The following is a 22,084-nucleotide window of genomic DNA, read 5'->3' as shown; positions in this document are numbered from 1 at the left end:
ATGAGTGCTTTAGAGAAAACGTTTAGGAAATCATTAAAATTTCATGCCAACAAGAACAAGAATGTTAGGATAAGTGACAGATTTTTTTTTTTTTTGGCTGCACCACCCAGCATGTGGGATTTTAGTTCCTGGACCAGGGAGCCAACCTGGGCCCTCGGCAGTGAAAGCGTGGAGTCCTAAATAGGTTTTCTTTGTGGTGATTTGTAAATATTTATGAGGCCAGCTAGGTTACCCATTACCTATGTGTCCTGTGCTATTTAAATTTATATTTCCGTCTTTAAAAAATTGTTTAATATTAACAAATAGTAATTTTAGCGATAGAAAACTATAAAATAGACATATCTTCAAGGAAAGGACTTTTTTAAAAAACCACTGTAGAGGTTATGATTAATTGGTTACTTCTTTAAAATTTATGACAGGATCTTTAAGCTACATAGTCAAAGAATTCATTCTTTTATAAAAATAAAGTCATTTTCTGTATCTTATGTTGTAAAAAGAATCCTGAAGTATTTTTTCAGTAAGAAAAAATTATACTATTATTAGATAAATAACCAGGATAGGTGTAAAATTTGGTCTTCAAAATTAACTTCATGTTAATGAGTATTTTTAGAAAACAGCATTCTTCTTGAGAATATCACCTTAAGGGCACATGTGTATTTTGTTTTTTAGTTATCCTAAAATAGCTGCTATGCTCCTTGAAAGTCTAGGATTGAGCATTTTTTATTTGCTATGTATTCTTTATGTGATTATTTTAAATTAGTGTATAAAAATAGTTTTCTTGATAAATGTGGCTTATCTAAATTAGTGTTAACTTCGATTTTTCTTATTGTGTTCATATAAAGTATTTTATGACAATACTGCTGAGAACTTTAAAAAGTAGTCTCTTTGTTCTTATATTTTCTTTTCTAACTATAATTCTTAAAATTATAGATTGGTTCCTTTCAGTTATTTGTTGAAGGTTACAAGGAGGCTGAATATTGGCTTAGGAAATTTGAAGCTGAGCCTTTGCCTGAGAATATTAGAAAACAATTTCAGTCACAGTTTGAAAGATTAGTTATTTTGGATTACCTCATCAGAAATACAGGTACTGAAGTTCTCTCATTTGTTCACTCAAATCTTGTTAACTTTCAAATTGTATTCAACTCTTGTTTATCCAAATCAAAGATGTAAAATTTTGATGCAGTAGTCTTGAGGCCACTTTTTCTTTACGTTCCTTAGAAAACAGAGATGTAGTACCAACTCTCCCAGGCAGAATTAATCTCATACTGGATATTCTGACTCAGAGCAGGCTCCTGCCCAGGTGATAGCGATCAGTTCCTATCCCTCGGGAGCGGGGAGTTTCTTGGCAACAGGACAAAGCCTTCTGGAAATTGGAAATGTTGTAACATCTTATGGAAAAACCCAAACAAACTTTTTGGCCAACATAATAGATAATCTGCGACAGTGGTTCCCAAATGAGGTTCCCTGGACTGTCAGGGTCAGTATTATGTGGGCATTTGTTACAAATGCATCTTCTGGGAGCCCAGCCCAGACCTGCTGAATGTGAGGCCAGCAGTTCGTGTTTTAATAAGTCCTCCAGGTAATTCTCATGCACCCTGAAGCTTGAGAACCACTGGTTCTAAATCTTTGCTCATTTATATTAGTTTCTGGAAAAGCATAATGTACCTTTTCAGATGTACCTTTATTAAATCATATGGTCTTAAGTTAATGTTAAAATTAGTGGAGTCCAATGGAATATTACTCAGCCATGAAAAAGAATGAGATATTGCCATTTGCAGCAGTATGGATGGACCCAGAGAATATTATACTTAGTGAAGTAAATCATAGAGAGAAAGACAAAAATAATATGCTATCACTTATATGTGGAATCCAAAAAAATAATACAAATGAAGCTACATACGAAACAGAAACAGACTCACAGACATAGAAAACAAACTTATGGTTACCCAAGGGGAGAGGGTAGGAAGGAGGGATAAATTAGGAGTATGGGATTAACAGGTACGAACTACTACACATAAAACAGATAAGCAACAAGGATTTACTGTATAGCATAGGGAATTATATTCAATATCTTGTAATAACCTATAATGGACAATAATCTGAAAAAAATATGTATATATAACTGAATCACTGCTGTACACCTCAATCTAACACAATATTGCGAATCGACTATAGTTCAATTTTTTTAAAAAATTAGTGTAGAATCTAGAATACTCCTATAGAGACATTAGGTAAGAGCCTATCCAGGAATTTGCCTGGAAATGGGGGTAGGTGCTTTTTCTCCCAAAGTGAAGAGAAATTATCCTTTTTAATAACCTTGGTTTAAGAGTTCTTGACAGTAATTGTACCTACCACAGAGTGGTTTTAAAAATTCAGTGAACTAATACATGTTAAGCACTTACAACAATGTCTGGCACAGAGTAAATCTCAATGAATGTTAGCTAACATTTATGAGTATTTTTAGTCTGTATGTGTTAAATTGGAGCCTTTAATATGTCCATATGCTACAGATAACAAATGAAGGTCTCAAAAAGTGATGACTAAATTTTTCCCCTTGGTATTAAACTATGATATCCATAAAAAAATGAAGTAACAGATTTTTTGTTTGTTTGTTTTGAAAGACAGGGGAAATGATAATTGGTTAATCAGATGTGAAAACCAGAAACAAGAAGATGAAATTACGGTAAGGAAATTTATATATATATATATATATATATATATATATATATATATATATATATATATATACATATACACACACTATCAATTTCTGTAAAAAATTCCTTGATGTTAAGTTATTCTTCATCACATCCTCTCCACCTAGATCCTTGGTTTTATCTCCTTTTTCTGTTTTTCTCCTCTTTTTTCTTTCCTTCACCTGTTTACATTGTATTTTTTATTCTATTTTCAAAACCTCTGTGCAAGTTTATTTTTTATGTTGTATTAGTATAGAAGAATGATATCAGCTCAGTTCTTTTTTTTTTTTTTTTTTTTGCTGTACGTGGGCCTCTCACTGTTGTGGCCTCTCCCGTTGCGGAGCACAGGCTCCGGATGCGCAGGCTCAGCGGCCACGGCTTACAGGCCCAGCTGCTCCACGGAATGTGGGATCTTCCCGGACCGGGGCACGAACCCGTGTCCCCTGCATCGGCAGGCAGACTCTCAACCACTGCGCCACCAGGGAAGCCCAGCTCAGTACGTTTTTTAGGGCTTTGGAAATTTGTTGTATAACCACCATATTTATTTTGCTTTTATGTAATAAAGAAAGGCTTCTAGTATTTTTTGCCAAAATGTTTATATTTTACTAATTCACTTCTTTCTGAGCCTTATGACTCAAGATTAGGTAATACAGAATTACCCAATAAAATGGAACCTATGTGCTTTACCTGTGAATTATAGCCATTGACCTTAAAAATATATACTTCTAATGCTTATAAGAAGCTGGTTTTCATGTACATAATAGACCGTGAAGACCCTCAACACTATCAGAATGATAGATTTTAGATCCATTCCTATCAACTTTGACTACCCAAGTTCAAATTTTAGATATTTACATGAGAGATATTTTCAGAATAATTTTACTAGTTTAAATCAGTTTATACATTTAAGAAAGTTTTAACTGATTAAAAATAAATTTCTCCAATGTTTACAGTCTGTGTATTCTCATCACTTAAAGCTGTTGCATCACTTTAAAAGTTTGTAGTTTTCCGTGCTTATCAAAGAAATTTAAAATTACATATTCATAGTACTCAGCAATAAAAAAAGAATAAGCTTGATATATGCAATAATGTGAATGAATCTCAAAATCCTGCCAAGTGAAAGAAACTACACAAAAGGGAAGATACTGTCTGATTCCTTTTATATAAAAACCTAGAAAGTTCAAACTAATCCCTAGGGACCGAAAGCAGGCCATGGTTGTCTGGGGTGGGGTAGAGGGAGGGAGGGGACTGCTAAGGGACACAAGGAAACTTCTGGGTGGTTTCACATGTGTCAGTGCTTGTCAAATTGTACACTTTAATATGTAAAGTTTATTGTGTGTAAATTATACCTCATAAAGTTGTATATAGAAAAAAATAAATGGCAGTTATAGCAGAAATGGGTTTTAAAATACACATAAAAAATATTCATATTTATAACAGTTCCTAAATATATTTTATTGGTATATCTTAAGCAGTTGGATTTTACTGAAAACCTTATTCTTTTTCTCTTAAGTATTTTTTGCATTTTCATCAAGATATTTGATATAAACTAGCAGGAACAAACCTGGCATATATCACTTGGACCTTCACTGTAATACTTTCAATTTAAAAATTATCTTTTTCATGTCTTTCACATAGGCCACTTAATAATGGCAACCGTCTATTTTTTGATAATAAGAAGTACTGTTTAACATGAAAAGTCTCTTGTCCCTGAGGTCTTCGTTTCCATTACAGAAGAATGGAGAAGTTAGGAATGACCTACATTCCGTAATCAAGAGTATCTTGAAGTTCCTTCTACTGGACCTTATTATATTTAGCTATGGTCATTGGGGAGTTTTATTTAGAAGCATTTTGTATTTGAACTAATTATTTCTATGAGACCATAGGAAAGACTTGATTTTAATAAGGTAACTTTAAGTTGTTATCTTAAAAAAATCAATATTTTGCAAATACCATACATTTAAGCAATGTATCTAACAATAAATTATCCTGAAGTACACTTTTTAAAGTCTTGATAATTCCAAGCCCTCTTCCCCAAAGAGGAAAAAAATTGAAACTATTAATGCATGAATTTGTAATACCAAATTAAAAAAAAATAGTGATTATGAAGTTTTTACTGATTCTTAAGACAGTCTCTTCCCTTAAAGGGTAAATTGGTACCCTCTGGCAACTTTATTTTTATAAGCTCTTCAGATAAAATATCTTTAAACCTCAATAATTGTTATAAATTATCTTTTGGAAATATGCATATAAATTTATCAATAGACTATTTTTCTCCCCTTTAGGAAACAAAATGGACTGATGATAAAGAAACGCTTATTAAAATAGCTGCAATTGATAATGGTCTAGCATTTCCTTTTAAACATCCTGATGAGTGGAGAGCATGTGAGTATTTAGAACTTTCCATAGATTCTATAGTTACCCCTTTTCCAGAATAAGAAGGGAATGAAATTTATGGATATCACAATAGCAGAGGAAAAACTGGGTGAAATACAGTCATTCATTAGGGCTCAGTTCTAGGCACTAGGATGCAAAGATGTGTACTACATTCTGTGGGTCTTGCCATGTATTGTTTGCTCATTTTTGGATGACTGTCTGATTTTGATTTTTTGGCTTGTATTAGCCTTGTAAAACAAGCTTGATAACTTTCCAGTTTTTAAATGTATGTAATATGGGAATTATCTATTTTAATATTTTGGTAGAATTTTATTTTCATATTTGGGTAGTATTCACTTCTAAAACAATTTAGGCCTACCTCCCCCTTTTCTAGTGAGTAGTGGCTTAACTGCCTTACCAGTCTCTTCTACAGTTAATGGTCAGGTTTTCTATGTCTTCTTGAGCCAGTTTTAGACATTATTTTGCTTTAAATTATCCATGTTATCTTGAGTTGTAATTTATGTGTATAAGTGTTTTATAGAATTCTCTTATAATTTAAGAAATCCCCTCTGTGCATATTAAATATTTAGGGGTGAAATGAAATGGAATTTGCTTTCAAATACTTAGGGGGAGGAAAAACAGGGTTAGATGAAACAAATTTTATAAGAAATTTGGGAATAATTGAATTAGGTTATTCAGAATATGGGAATTCATTGTACTAGTTTTTAAAATTTTTGTTTATGTTTGAAATATATGTGATAAATTAAAAAAATAATCTCTGTATCTATGACTATGTCTCTTTTAAATTCCTACTGCTTATTGGATTTTTTTTCACTAGACTTGCCCAAGATTGTCTATTATAAAGCATTGGCCCATATATAATATATATGATTATATATAAATATAATATACAAAACAAATATACATAATTATATAAATATATTTTATATATAATTTTTTTTCACTTTTATCAGATAATTGGCCTTCTATTGATCAGGTTTCCAGTTTGTTTATTTGCTTTTTCTTTTTCATAATTCATGTTTTCCATTATTATTTTCTTCTATTGTGTTCATGCTATTTTATTTTCCTATATTTTTTTTTCTAGGTATCATTTGGCTAAAGCACAGATTGGCTAGGTGTTGCATTGTTGTTCTGCTTTTACATATTTATACTTTCCAATTTTATTTTTGACAGGAATAATTTAGAAGTATTTTCTTTGTTTTTAAATTTCTAGGGCAGTTGATTTAAAAAAACTGTCCATTGTTATTTTCAAGTTTTATTGCTTTGTGATCTGTGAATGTTAACTGTGTGAATTCTGCTCTTTGAAATTTTTTAGTAATTCTTTTGTAACTTGATATATGGCCAGTTTGAAGGACTGTATTTGAGAAGAATGCAGTTAGGCACAAAGTTCTGTGTTTGTCTACTAATGAAAGCTTGTTAGTCAAATCATATTCTTGATATATTTTTTGACTACTTGATCTGTTAATTTTTGAGAGACTAAGTTCACTGTGATTGTCAATTTCTTCTTGCATTTCTTTGCATTTTTTGCTTTGTATTTCACACACAAAGGCCTGGCGTTTTATCTTGCTGTTGGCTTGTTCTTTTTATTAGTGTAAAATATATCCCACTTTATCCCTCGCAGTGTTTTTGGCATTTCTTATTTCATCTGTTGTAACATTGCTGTACCTCGTTTCTTTTTATTAGTATTTACCTGTATTATTCTATACTTTTATTTTCAACTTTCATTATTTTAATATGACATATGAACAGCTCTTAGCTGAATTTTTTCTTTTTTACCCAATCTGAGATCCTTTTAACAGGTACACTTAACTCTGTAGTTTGTCTCAGTAAACTACTGATGTGTTTGAACTTTTCCTGCCATCTTTTTTTTTTTCTATTTACGATGAATTTCAATTTTTTCTTTTTTTCCTTTCCTATCTTTGGTTGAACTGACTTGAGATGTCTTTGTTCTATTTTTTTTTTCCTCTAATGGTTTGGAATCTATATGCAAATTGCATTTTAAAAGTGTCAAGTTTAAGATGCCTACAGTACACCTGGAAAATTTTACCAAACACACAGTTGGGGATTAAGGGTCTAGAACTTGAAAGATTAATTGGTATTGAGGATGTCATTTTTAAACTGTCACCTTGGTAAGTGGAAGCCGTGGTGGTGTTGCTATCACCTGGAAAAATCATGGTGAACAAATGCCACCACTAGGACAATGTGAGGTACGTAGGTACTCAATAAATGTTTCCTGAATATTTAGTAGATGAAGGAGCGGAAGGACTACGTATAGAATCTAGGAATGGTGACATTGAAAATGAGAGGAAAAGCCAGCAAACAAGAGAAATGGCTTAAAAGACAGAAGGTAAAGTTTGAGAGAGTAGTATCTCCAAAGCCATATAGAAGAGAATTTCACCGAGGGAGATGATAGAGAACAGTGGTGCTTGCTGCAAAGACACATGAAGTAGCATGAGGGCTGAAAATGGGCTTTTGGAGAAACCCTTATGAGATGACTGGTGATCTTAGGGGAGAGTTTGAATGGTGATAGTAGAAGTTGAGGGATAGGGATTGGAAGTAGAGGCAGGCATAGAATCAGGGCTTTCCTTGTATATAATTGGTCAGGGAAACTGGACATAGCTTCAGAGATGTAGGCCACAGGAAAGGCTTTCTTTGGAATGGACTGTACTTCCCACAGTGTTCAAAGAGATAGCTACAAGAGAATTCAGAAGGAATGACTCTAAAGGCAGAGTATTTTCCTCAGGGCTTTCTACGTGGTAGGAGCTGGAGGTTCGCATTGGATGTACCCACTGGAGTTCTATGGGTGATCATATTCTCATAAGCCTTACATTTTCTTGCAAGGATCTGAATATGTACCCTATCTAGACAATCTCACTACGTTACAAATCTTTCTAGTCCTGGCACTCTGTATATTTAATGGTCTTCTCAGGAGAGAACTAGAGTTAGCCCAGAATCATGGATCTTTTATCCCTCAAAGCCAATTACCTGTTTACCTACTAATGATTTAAAATTTTGGAACATCACACACACACACACACACACACACACACACACACACATATACAAATATGAGTGGTCAGTTCCTGATAATTTGTGGCTGAAAAAGCAGGGAGACCTCGGCCATGGTGTCTGGGGCTGTGAACAAATTATAGATACCCCTCAGTTTCCAAACACAGGAACCAGAGATTCAGATATATATATATATATATATATATTTTTTTTTTTTTTTTTTTTTGCGGTATGCGGGCCTCTCACTGTTGTGGCCTCCCCCGTTGCGGAGCACAGGCTCCGGACGCGCAGGCTCAGCGGCCATGGCTCACGGGCCCAGCCGCTCCGTGGCATATGGGATCCTCCCAGACCGGGGCACGAACCCGTATCCCCTGCATCGGCAGGCGGACTCTCAACCACTTGCGCCACCAGGGAGGCCCCAGATATATTTTTTGATATAGGGCTGTTTGAGATAGACTCATTATCAAAACTCTTACTGATTCCTATTTAAAACTCAGAAACCTAACCAGTTCAGGTAATACCTTACTGTGCTTTACCATCTGAATTAACCATCCAAACTTAGAAATCTGAATAATTTCGATGGCAAAAACTAATTGTTCTCTCTGATACCTCCTTTCTCCTTTTTTTTTTAAACATCTTTATTGGAGTATAATTGCTTTAGAGTGGTGTGTTATTTTCTGCTTTATAACAAAGTGTATCAGCTATACATATACACATATCCCTATATCTCCTCGCTCTTCTGTCTCCCTCCCTCCCACTCTCCCTATCCCACCCCTCTAGGTCTCCTGTCTTTTTTTTTAACCTAGGAACTGTAGGGGAAAAACAGGGTAAATTTAGGTCTAAATAAACCATTTCCCCTCACTGATAAGAATACTTTTTCTTTTTTTTAATTAGATCCATTTCACTGGGCTTGGCTTCCTCAAGCAAAAGTTCCTTTTTCTGAAGAAATAAGAAATTTGGTTCTACCATATATTTCTGACATGAACTTTGTGCAAGATTTATGTGAAGATCTTTATGAACTTTTTAAGGTAAATAAGTTTTTAGTTTTAATTATTGCAGAAAATGAAATAAATCTTAAAAGAGATTTTCTTAATAGAGCTAAGCTGCAGTTTACTGCTTCTGATATCATTGCTTGCAGTAGAACCTGACATAACAGACAGGAATTAGCAGTTTTACTTTATAGGAGCATAAGTTTGTGAAGTTACACTGTGAGTATTCTTTGAAGTGAAATTACATTATAATTTGAGAAGTTGTTTTCTTCAAAAGTTGAATTTTTACAAAATTACTCTGAATTATAATAAATGTTTGGTGATCTGCTATGATTCAATTTTCCTTTTAAAAAAGCCTAAACCCATTGGCTGGAAAGTCATTTTAAATCCTTTCTGGAACAAGTTGGAGTGTAACTACACTGTTTATTGTCATTCTGGAGGAATACGAAAATCAGTTCAAATAAAATCAATTAAAAATAATCTTTTCATGCTATTTTTTTCTATTAGGAATGCTTTCTAATGACCTTATGTGCTGAGTTGGAGAGTTCATTTGTTTTCAATTTTTTTTCAAAGATCCTGATTTTTGGAATTATAGTAATGTTTTCTTTCCTTTTTGTGATAGACTGACAGAAGCTTTGACAAAGCCACTTTTGAAAGGCAGATGTCTGTGATGAGGGGTCAGGTAGGTCACCTTTTTAAGATCTTGTTCATTAAGGAAAAACTCTCTCTTTGAAACAGTAGTCAACTTTTTTTTTCCCATTGTGACCCAAAGATGCAGCTCTCAACACTGTCCTTTATTCTGAACCAAAGTAGCTCAGATGATTAGAAATGAAGTTGATTTCAATACTCTTTTTTTCTCTTTTGTCTTCTGTATTAGATTTTTTTTACCTTGTTGTGTATTGTTTAGTTAGCCAGTTTCCTCCTACTGCTAATTCTTGTCCTCATTTTGATAACTGTTTTCCTGAGTGTTGGTATCATTTTCCTCCTCAAATCCACCTGCTTGAATGTTTCAATACCAAGTTCTGTTTCCTGTTGATTATTTTCCTCATAAAATATGTTTGGCCTTTGCTAGAGCAGTCAGTAAATAACCATGTCACCATGGTTGAGCACTAATTAGGACATAAAAGTACTAGTTGTAACTCAATCCTCTCACTCCTTTTCACCTCCTATAATTAGCAATACAGGGTATCAATTACATCTGCTGGTGTGGACCTGCAGGCTGGGCTGACCTACAGGTGATGTCTGGCTCTTCTACTCTACTAATAGTATTTAGATTCCAAAAGGAAGACTCGAAATGAAAATAAACTATAGTGTAAACATTGTCTTTTAGTGACTTACTAATTAACTTTTTCTTCCTATAATACGCATTTCATTTAAGGTAGCTATTTGCTGCATACCTGTGACAAAGAAGACAAGTCTAGGTTTTGCACTACTTATTATATAACATTAACAAATAGATATAGTTAAATTAGGTAACTATGTATTCATCATATATTTATTGACAGAACCAGAGCCAGAAACTGTCCTAGTGATTGAGATAAAGCAGTGAGTAAAAACCAAATTCCTACTCTGATGGATCTCTTGCTCTCATGAGGCTGGGGGCCAGGAAAAGGGACAGATTATTAGCATATACATCTCTCTGTGTTCTCTTGCACTTATACAGTGCTTTGCTGGAGTCATAAGTTTTAAATAGTAAGTGAAATGGCTGGAGAAGCAGGCTAGAGCCAGATTTTGGAGGGCCTTAAGTGCCGGGTATAGACTCCACATGGAAGGGATTGGAGCAGTTGTGATAACCCAAGTGCCCATCAACAGATGATTGGCTTAGAATACAGTGGAATATTACTCAGCCATAAAAAAGAATGAAATATTGCCATTTGCAGCAACATGGATAGACCTAAAGAATATTATATTTAATGAAATAAGTCAGCAAAAGACAAAGCTTTGATTATCACTTATATGTGAAGTCTAAAAAATAATACAAATGAATTTATATACAAAACAGGAACAGATTCACAGACATAGAAAACAAATTTATGATTACCAAAGGGGAGAGGGAGAGGGAAGAGACAAATTAGGAGTATGGGATTAACAAACTACTGTACATAAAATAGATAATCAACAAGGATTTACTGTATAGCACAGGGAATTATACCCAATATCTTGTAATAATGTTTAATGGAGTATAATCTGCAAAAAAAAAAAAAGAATCACTAAGCTATACACCTGAAACTAATGCAATATACTTTAAATCAACTATACTTCAATTTTTAAAAAAGGGTTGTGATAATGACTAAGTTGTCTATTTACTAGTATGGAGAGATCTCCAGAATATGTTATAAAATGTAGTGCATAATGATATGTATAAGCTGCTAATATATTGTATATAATAAAAAAGGAATCAGAATATTTTTTTAAAAGGGAGAGTTATGATGAGACTTACATTTCCCGAGAGGAGACCTTACCCTGGGGTTTCTCCTATGAACTCCCTGAGATTATGTGCTAAATTCTGTTTATATGTGTGTCTTGGGCATGGAGTGGGCAATAGAATTTATATCCCAGCAAAAGGTGTTCATAACCCAACAAAAAACCCCTGCAGATTGGACAGTGGGGTGCACATTGACTCAGCAGATGAGTCTAGAACCAGGGAGCCTTGTGAGGAGGTGTTTTCAGTAATTCAGGTATGAATGATGGGCTTAGATGATTGATGATTGTAATTATGTTGCTGAGTGTTACCACCCTAAACTATATTTGAACTGAATTTTCAGGCATAGGTAATTATGCCCTAATTTGGCATTTTTGCTTGAAACAAATCTATTTGACTTAACAATATGCTCCATCTTCTAGAATTCTCTTATCCCTAAATATGTATCTTTATTTCAGAAATGTTTGTGTGTTTTTTTAAATAAAAGCTGTAAATAATCTTGTAAGCTTTAATTGTAGATTAAAGTTAGCACGTGAGAAATTTCAATTTTAATTTTAAAATGCTTGTCTGAACAGATATGGGGAATTCTAGTTTTGAGGTCTATTACAAAGATATACCAGTGGCTATCTGCTGTTTTAGGTTTATTTATTCATATCCTGGAGTAAAGTATTATACAAAGGAGTAAAGTATTATACAAATGGGTGTAATAGAATATAAAAGTGACAGGATCAGGATCTGGGAAAGAAAAAATAAAATAAAACCTTATATGTGTTAATTTGATTTTGTTTTGGTTTTTTATTTTAATTTGGTTTTGACCTTTCTGATAGCCAAAAAGAGTAAGGTACCCTGACCATGTACATGATTGTGTAGCTCTCTGATTTTAACCCTTTTTTAAAAAAAGCTGGTCTGAAAAAAATCAGGTATTACTTTATATTCTAAAGTAAATCAGTGCTTTGAAACCAAGGCTTAACAAACAAAAACTAATACCTGTGTTTCAAGCAACAGAATTCATTATTCAGCCAGTTCCTTAATTGAGTGAAAATACTTGTGTTATTGAAACCGAAAGTGGGATCCGGGCTGCTCGCCGCTCAAAAACCAATAAAGAGGCAAGGTTGGTGGAAAGGAAAGTTTGCTTTATTTTAAATGCTGGCAACTGAGGGGGGAGGGCAGATGCCTGTCCAATGGCCAACTCCCCTCCCCCCCTCCTACAACCAGTGGGCAAGAGCTTTTATAGATGGAGGGAGGGGGCTACATGCAGAAACAGCACAGTCAGCTCTGACAGTCATCTTGAAATTGGTCATGTGGTGGTCTGACCAGCGTCATCTTGGTTGTTTCAAGTACAGTTAATCTTCAGTTCCAGGGTCGGTTTGTTCCCATTTCCTTGAGGCCAATTCTTGGAATTGTGGCAGCTTAGGTCATGGCTACAGTCTGGTCATCATGTAGTTAACTTCTTCCACTTGATGGAGGTTTCAATATCTATAAGATAGCTCACAGGATATGGCCCAAAATATTATCTATAGCCCTTGAGGAGGAACTAAGGGTCTTTGACTATGCTTAGTGACTAACCTGTTATTATTTGGTCTCCTTTGGCTGTTTTCCTTTGTTTCCGCATTTTCTCATTTCTCTGATTAAACTTATTCTCCAGCTAAGGTTATTCCACAGACAAAAGGCAGGCAGAGGACATAGGGTCCTGCTCTGTTTCATTATTTCAATCATTTATAATTATCCCTTGAATCCCTCTCCCTTCTAATTTTGCCAATTAACATCATGATGTGTGCTTCGTACAACCTAGTCTTTTGTCCTAATTTATAGTAAGTTTTTAGTTTTGCACACATAATCAGTGACAATTCTCATTCTACATATAAAGATGTGGACTGGAATTAGGAACTAGTATGAAGGCATTTCTTTTAAAATTTGACTAGAAATGTTTATTCAGTTAAAAGTTTTGAATTTTACATTAAATAGCAGTAGGGTCATGGTCAAGCTCAATAAGAACATTCATTTTATATTCTTCCTGTGCCTATTTGGAGCACTGGACCTCAGAAATACTTATTTATTTGAGATACATTTTATACACGATCTGAAAAAAGTGGCAGAAATGATTAATAAAACAGTTTTATTAATACAGAGTGAAATTCTATTCAGTGATATATAAACCAGAAGCTCATTTGCAGATTCAGTAAAAATTGATGTTAAAGAAAATGAAAGTGACGCTTTCGTACCTCCTGAGTACTTGACTCTTTACTAGATATTTTTATGTTTGTTATTATTTTTCCTCATAACAGCACTACATAGTTGCCTGCATTTTGTAACTTGGCTCAAAGGGGTTAACATGTTGCATCTGTTTAATAAGGGAGTCTAGAGTCCGGCAAATCTGCAACATTTCGGCATTGCCTCTGCCTGGGGTCCTTATCATCTCTTCTCTGGATTTAATGATCTTCTAAGTGGTGTCCCTACCTCTTTTCCCATCCTTCTTCCACATTAGACCAGAACAATCTTTCTCAAAGCAGATAGGATCATCTCTTTTGTGATTTAAAACTCCCCTGATTTGTCAGTCAGTACAGGCTTAAGCCCTGACTTTGAGCACCGTCTCCAACACCTTTGCAATCTGCCTCCAGCAACATAGCTGCCTTTATCTCTTGTCACTTTCAGCTTCCCCTAAGGCTAGCCACTCAGAACTGTTCTTCAGTCCCAGTTTACATCTCCCAGTGGTGCCCTTTGCGTGCTGTCGTCTCTCCTGGGGTGCCTTTTCCTCTCCTTCTGGAGAACAGTTTTTCCTTCAAGCTCCAGCTCTGTCTTCCTAGGCTCCTGCCGCTCAAGGAGTTCTGATTTCCCTAGCACTCCATGGGAGTATTGGGGTCACATTTCACTCAGAAATTGGATGTTAAGACAGCACATTGGGGGAGTTTCCTCGTGGCCTAGTGGTTAGGATTCCGAGCTTTCACTGCTGCAGCCCGGGTTCAATCCTTAGTCAGGAAACAGATCCCACAAGCCGTACAGTGCAGGCCCCCCCAAAAAACAAAAGGACAGCAAATTGGGCATAGTACAGTTGAAAAATAGCTTAAAACCAACCAGGAAGTAGAATATACATAGTTTTCTGTAGATAGTACAGTAATTCTCATGCCCACTAAAATTTGAGGACCAGTGAACTAGTCCAAAGGAAAGCAAAGTCTATATGCAGAAGTCTGTGAGTTCACACCGTCTGCCCTTGACCTATCACACCCCTACCATGGTATCAAATGTGGCATAGATGGAGCATTCTAAAGTGTTTTTCCTTGCCTGCAATGTTTAGTCTATTTCTAAAAATAATCTTCTCTGATGTAAAGATATAGTAATAGATGTGTTTATTCTTTGGGAAATGAAAAAATGAGTAGTATGTAAAGGAGGGGATCAGATTGTAAAGTCAGGGCATAGATCCACTGTTGCTGAAGTGTTTGTCACACTACATTCCAGTTATTTGTTCGTGTGGCTGTTTGTTTCTAGAATGTGTGCACTCTAAGGGCTCAGATGGGTTTTTTCCCCCGTATTTAGTCTTCTCCCCAACACAGCGCGTGCTCAGTAAATATTTCTTTAGTAAATAAATGCAAGATCATCAAGTGTCTTCTCAACTCCCAAAGAAATACTAATATTTTGGATAGTTTTAAGACTGAATAATTTTTGCTATTATATATTTGAAATTTTTTAGTCTTGTAGAATGACTTTCATTTTCTCTGTACCATTCCGCTTCTAGATTCTCTACAACAATCATGTATTGTTTTTAGAGTCAGGAAGATATTAGATGTTACTTAAATTAGTGTGTTTACATTAACATGTTTAGAATAGGATTTTTAAAATCAAAAGAGGAAACTAACTGAATATTTCATTCCTTAGCCATGCTGGTACCCACATTTATTTTCATGGTAAGGACAATGCTTATAAACATAAATTTTGTAAATTCTTTTCGTCTTTTTATCCAAACATAACCAGCCTAGAAGGTCTTAAGGGAAGAGCTTAAAAGGAATCCTAAACCATAAATACAATGAGTAGCTGCTATTACTAGTAAAGGTTTATTTCTCTGATGTATTAAATACTTCAGATCTTCCAGGATCTAAACCATCTAGTTTATACTGTTCAAGTATTATGACATTTATTTATTAGTATGGCTTTATGTTGAAACCTTTATGCTTATCTCGCTATTAAACAGTCTTTACAACAACTAGTAAAATGCACACCATCTGTATATTAAATATTTTCAAATACCTGAAGGAGACATCCTTATTTCTAAAGTACACAACAAAGGGAATTTTTTACCTGATATGCAGGGAAAAAAAGAAAATGAATTATTAAATTTTTATTTGAACAGAGTAGAATAGGCTGTAAGCTATGCATTGTTTCATAACCTTATTTATATGCTCAAGTAGCAATTCCAAGAGTAGGTTTAAACATGGAATGTAATATAGTTTACTTTTCCTAGTTTTACTTTTCCTATTTAAGAATAGACCCTTAAATAAAACTTTACTTTAAATGCTACCTTCCCCAGTTCTCTAATTCACTTGCCTTGCGTCATGCTTCCCCATAGCACTTTTTCCTTTTAATACTTGGTATAATTGACTTGTTTGTGATGTTTATTGACTACTCCCCTGCTGAAATGTGAGCTCTGTGAAGGCAGAGATTTTGTTTATTTTCTTACTGTTGCATCCCCAGCACTTAGAACAGAGCCTAGCACATAATAAGCATGCAGTAAATTTATTTGTTGAATGAGTGGGTAAGGCAAGTATTTAGTAAAAACCAGACTATTTAGACCAGTATTTGTTTAGGTCCAGTGTCAAATGGGGTATGTGTGTGGAACCATTCACTTCATTCAGTCTGACTCCATTGCTCCTGGATATAGATGCATTCTAGAATATTTCAAAGTTGCCAATTGGCAAAAATTATTTAATTTTAATCCTGTGCATTTGTCTGTGTATATGTATGTGTGTGTATAAGCATACTTACATCCACATATATATATTGATAGCAGTTACTCCTCATCACAGTCTCTGTTGGACATAAATGGATGAAATAAAAATTGTAGTTACGAATAGATGGTTAAAATAATGTCAGTGAACGGAAGGTTTTTATCTTTTTTGAACTGATGAAAACCTCTCTTCTTTCCACAGATCTTAAATCTTACTCAGGCATTGAGAGACAGGAGGAGTCCTGTCCAGCTAGTACAGATGCCTTGTGTGATTGTGGAGCGCAGTCAAGCTGGAGGTCGGGGTCGGATCGTCCACCTCAGCAATTCATTCACCCAGACTGTCCACTGCAGGAAGCCTTTTTTTTCCTCCTGGTAGCAGATGTGAGAGAAAGAAACTGTTTGGCATTATTGTGTTGTTACAACATTACCGCCCTGTAAACCTGCTAGTAAGAGCTCCAGTTGCCAAAACCTCAAATAATATAAGTTTCTAAAAGGTTTTCTTTGGAATGTAATTGAAGTTTACAGTTTTTTGTCCAAATATTAAATTTCTATTTCAGGGAAGAAGTGATATATCTCCTATGTCGTATTTTTGTAGAAAAATTGTATTTTATGTTGTTGATGTTAGTTTCAGAGGTCATTTCATAGTTTACACATTCTGGAATGAATATAATTACTCTAGAATTCCAAACAGAAAAATAAGGTGTTTGTTGACTTTGAATACAATAACTTTTTATATACTTTTTTAATATTGAGAAGAATGGTCCTGTTAACTCTTCTTACATTATAAAAGGCCTTTGAGGATGAAACTGCTCTTATGAGCTTTAATAGAGTAGTTAATAGAAAATAGTTAAGAATAAAACAATGTTGCCTTAATTTTAAAAGCTGCTATTTTAGAACTTGAATAAATGCTCCTAAAGTGACCATTATTAGGGACCAGAAAATTATATTTCAAATTACCAATGACCATTTTCTTTTTTGTACTTGAGAATATTTTTGGTCAATTATTTTGTTATAGTGAGGGGAAAAAATCTAACGCTATCTCCCCCTTTAAAAAAAATGGAAACACTCAACTGAGACTTGAGGGGAATAATATGAAATTAAGATAGATCCCCAGTATTTTGAAATTCCAGAATAGCATTAAAAATTCCCTTCTGTTTCTTGCATGGGATCAATACTTAATCAGTTAGTACCTCAGAGTACTGATCTCGTTCAATTTAGTACTTCAATTAGTATTAAACTTCACTGAAAGGTAAACCATAACTCAAACTGTATATTGGGTTGCATTTTTAGGTCCTAGGACATAACCTCTTAAAAATAATAGTAGTGTTGTAGGGTACTTGAAATTACTGATGTTATTATAATTACAGTCAACTTTAGAATACTAGTCCCAATTAAAGGGGAACATAACAGAGATAACCGTTAAGTCATTTTTATTTGATTTTGAATATCAGTATTTCTGACATCCTGGGAATTTGTAGTACTTTTAAGTTACCAAGTGATTGAAATTGAGATGAGCCCGATATGAAGATTTGATCCCAAAGAAGCAGGAGCTTCATTCTCTTCTTAGGCTCCAAACAAATAACATCACCACTCAGACTAAACTGGACAGTTGGTGGTCTTGGCCTTTTGTTGTTAAGCTTTCTGTCCTGTCATTTTTTAAATTAAGTTTTTTTATGTAAAAAGTATTTCCTGAAGGTTGAATTAAGATGGAAGTCAGATCTGCCGTTCTCCCTTCCTTCACATCTTTCTCTTGGTCTTCGTGGTTGTGATGAGTGAGGATACTGCTGTCCTAGTGGAAGTCCATTGGAAACCTGTGTTCTCCTACCTCCCCTGACCCTCCATGATCTTAATGTTGAGATAATGGAAAATTGACTGGAAATTCAAAACTCAAGCTAATATCTTTAGATAAATACCAGTAATTAAAATGTGCCTTTTGAAGATGTGTTCTTAATGAAATAAGTTGTTATGATGTGGGTACTGCTTTCATAAAACAGGGTTTTCAATATCTTGAGCATTTCTATATTAATTAAAAAAATGGAAACTTAGTCAGTTGCTACTGTTTTGTACCCTAAAATTAAAATAGTGTGGAAATATTTTTAAATGGTCTGACCAGGCCAGAAAAGTAGAGTTGAAATATTTAAGATATGATTACAAGTCAGAGTACATTGGTTTTATTTTATAAATTTTCATGAACTTCATTTTTATTTAAATATTGTGTTAATATTTTCAGTGAGTATATTTATAGTGTCAAACATGGTAGATGAAAGGTAATAAAAATCACTGTCTTAAGACTAGATTTCTCCTGAAGTATGTGTATTGAATATTTAGAATGTTTGTAAATACATTTATGTTTATAAATGATCACAAACCACCATTTTCTTACTGCATATATTAGTAGTATAGTTTAATACTTTATCATTCCAAAAGACATATTTAACTGGAATCTTTATAATTAGAGACATTTTCATTTTTATTTGAATATAAGCTGCCTTACTCTCCCCCAAATTTGTCAGCAGTTGAAGACTACAGAAACATGTTTTTTGCAGTCTTGAAAACGATTTGATTCACAAATTTTTTTTTTAATTAAAGTTTTGTACTAATGGAATTAAAACCTTATTAAAAACAATGGTGACCAGTCCTTTGATCAGATTACATCTTAAATCCTTTTACAGATATATGAAGAGACAGGCAGCATCTTATGTTTTATAGTCTGCCTTCTTTCCCAAAGTTGCTTGGGCAGCTGTACAGATAGTGGCAGAGATCCTCAGTGTGGCCCTGTTTCCAAGCCTCTCTTATGGTGAGTTTGGAGCCATGTAACCAAGTTCTGGCCAGTAAGATGTGGGGATGAGGGATATATGTGGCTTCCAGACCTGGCAGTAAAACTCACTGCGGCACAACCAGTGGTCACCATTGACCACTCTCTTGTCTTCCCATTTGGCTGTAAACAAAGAATTTGCCAAGTGGAAGCAGCCAGGGCATGTGAATCACTGCTTGGAAACCTACCAGGAGAGCGTGCTGACTGCATTGGACTGTGACATGAGCAAGAAATAGTGCTTGTGTTTAGTCACTAAAATTTTGCATTTATTTGTTAAAACTTACCATAGTCTGTCCTATCCTGGGCGTTAACAGTGTAAATAGAAAAAAAAATCATTTTAAAATAAAAAACCAATTATAGAAGGCTGAATGGCAGCAGCCGTGAGTATTTAATCTCAAATCCCCATAGAACAGCTAGGATAGCAAAAGAAAAATCACAGTGACACCATCTTCACTAAAATTAGATGATAGAATATCCCTATGGATCCCAGAAATGCGCAGTTTGGGCTAAATCCATCAATAGCAAAAGGATCACATGGGAACAACAGCTTTGGAGGAGTGAACGGAGGGAAAGTGAGGGGGGCCTGTGATGGTACAAAGAGCCCAGAATCTGCTGACATGTCATCAGCCCCAAAAGGAGGCGCCCCCAGTCATCGTGGCAGTCTCAACTAGTGCATCCAAAACCACAATCAAAATTGGGAGAGGGCTGTCCAGCATTCAGCTGGCAGCTGTAAAGGGAGCCTGCAGGAAGGTATGAGGGTGCCAGGGCAACCTGGTCTTCAGGGTTCCCGGAAGTAGCTGGTGAGAGCACATAGACCTGCCCTGAGAGAAGCTACTGGATATAGAATGGACATTGACAAGGGAAGGACCCTGGGGATAAAGGAGACAAGGTTTTGATAGAGATAGAAGAGGGGACCAGATGAGACAATTCAGAAAGTACTAAGAAGGTTCATAAAAAACCATGTCATCTGGGAATTCCCTGGCGGTCCAGTGGTTAGGACTCAGCACCTGCACTGCTGGACCCAGGTTCCATCCCTGGTCCAGGAACTAAGATACTGCAAGCCAAGCGGCACGGTCGAATAAATAAGTAAGAAAAAAATAAATAAATAAAATAAGTAAGAATAAAATATCAGCTATTACAAAAATAATAATAAAAATAAAAGTTATCTTTAAAAAAATGTTATCTAATACTTTGTAGTAACTACAGAAGAGAGAACCGTAGAACTACAAAACCAGGAAACTCCAGGCCTACCTCACCACCTACCCAGGAATCTTCTGAACATATAGGAGGAAAGTATGGCAAAGTCCATCTCACTTAAACGTGACCACATCATACAATATGCTTTCAGAAAACGGGATAACAGCATGTATAACATACCCACAGGAAATGAAGATATCCTAGAAACTTTTACAAAGCAGAAGAAAACAGTAGTATTTGTTAAAATGCTGAAGAAATTCAAGAAATGATAGAAGCCGAGAAAGAACAATATAACCTCAAAATCAGAAAAACTCAAAAATTAGATGGACAAGCAACAGGAGGAGATAAAATGGGAGCTGACAGAGCTCAGAGGAAATATTGGAGTTAACAGTATGCTTCAGAAATAAAGTAGAAGGAACCCAAGAGCAAATAGACAACATATCCACAGGAACTCTACAGCAAACATCATACTTAGTGCTCGAAAATATAAAGCTTTCTATATTTGTTTTCTGTTGCTGCTGTAATAAATTATCACAAACGTTAGTGTTTTAAACAACACAAATTCATTATCTGACAGTTCTGCAGGTTAGAAGCCTGATACAGGTGTCACTGGACTAAAATCAGGGTGTCAGCAGGGCTGTGTTTCTTTCTGGAGGCTCTAGGGGGGAATCTGTTCCCTTGTCCTTTCTAGTATCGAGGAGCCTCACACACCCCTTGGCTTGTAGCCCTCTCCCTCCATCTCCAAAGCCAGCAACAGCGGGCTGAATACTTTTCTCATCACATCATTCTGACATTGACCCTTCTGCCTCCCTCTTGCACTTTTAAGGACACTTGTTATTACACTGGGCCCACCCGGCTAATCTAGAATAATCTCCCTATGTTAAGGCCTGCTTATATGTAACCTTAATTCCATCTTCAACTTTAATTCCCCTTTGCCATGTAATATATTCAAAAATTCTGGAGATTAGGACATGGACATCTTTGGGGGCCAGTACTCTGCCTTCTGCACTTTCTCTCTGAGATCAGTAATGTGACAAGGGTGCCTACTTTCACAATTCATGTTCAGTATTGTACTAGAGAGTATAACCAGTGCAGTAAAGGCAGGGAAGAGGTGAAAGGAATGAGGTTCAGAAAGAAAGAAAGAAAATTGTCATTATTTATAGATGACATAATTATGCATGTAGAAAATTAAAAAGAATCTACCAATAGCTATTAGAATTGATAAGTGCATTTTGCAAGGTTTATATACCAGCAACATTAGTTAGAAAAAGAAAATTTTAAAAGATACCATTTATAGCAGCAGCAAAACACATCAGATTTCTAGGGGTAAATCCAACCAAAGATGTGTACGCTCTCTATACCAACTATAAAAAGAGTACTGAGAAAAATGCAAGATTTAAATAAATGGAGGGCAATACCATGCTTATGTATAAGTAGTATTAGGATGTTGATGCTCCCAAGTTTGTCTATAGTTTCAACACAATCAAATCCCATCAGGATTTTTTTTAAAAATTGACAAGCTAATTCTAAAATGTATATGGAAATGTTCTGGCCAACCTATGAGACAAGAGCAAAAGTTGGAGGACTTATATGCTACCTGGTCTCAGAACTTACAAAGCTACA

General features: G+C 35.0%; 1 protein-coding gene across 1 annotated transcript in view; it reads left to right on the top strand.

Annotated features, from left to right (window-relative positions):
* Positions 1-18,710, top strand: part of PI4K2B (phosphatidylinositol 4-kinase type 2 beta) — a 31,271-nt gene extending 12,561 nt beyond the window's left edge. Inside the window, exons 5-10 of the mRNA XM_060082468.1 lie at positions 931-1,084; positions 2,622-2,683; positions 4,982-5,081; positions 8,997-9,130; positions 9,714-9,773; positions 16,652-18,710. Coding sequence (XP_059938451.1) covers positions 931-1,084; positions 2,622-2,683; positions 4,982-5,081; positions 8,997-9,130; positions 9,714-9,773; positions 16,652-16,825 — 684 coding nt within the window. The 3' untranslated portion in view covers positions 16,826-18,710. The remainder of the gene's footprint in view (positions 1-930; positions 1,085-2,621; positions 2,684-4,981; positions 5,082-8,996; positions 9,131-9,713; positions 9,774-16,651) is intronic.
* The last annotated feature ends 3,374 nt before the right edge of the window (positions 18,711-22,084 follow it).

Source organism: Mesoplodon densirostris, chromosome 1 (assembly GCF_025265405.1).
Source record: "Mesoplodon densirostris isolate mMesDen1 chromosome 1, mMesDen1 primary haplotype, whole genome shotgun sequence".
Taxonomy (NCBI): Eukaryota; Metazoa; Chordata; class Mammalia; order Artiodactyla; family Ziphiidae; genus Mesoplodon; species Mesoplodon densirostris.
Note: the sequence above shows the minus strand (reverse complement) of the source record. Positions and strands in the feature narration are given on the sequence as shown.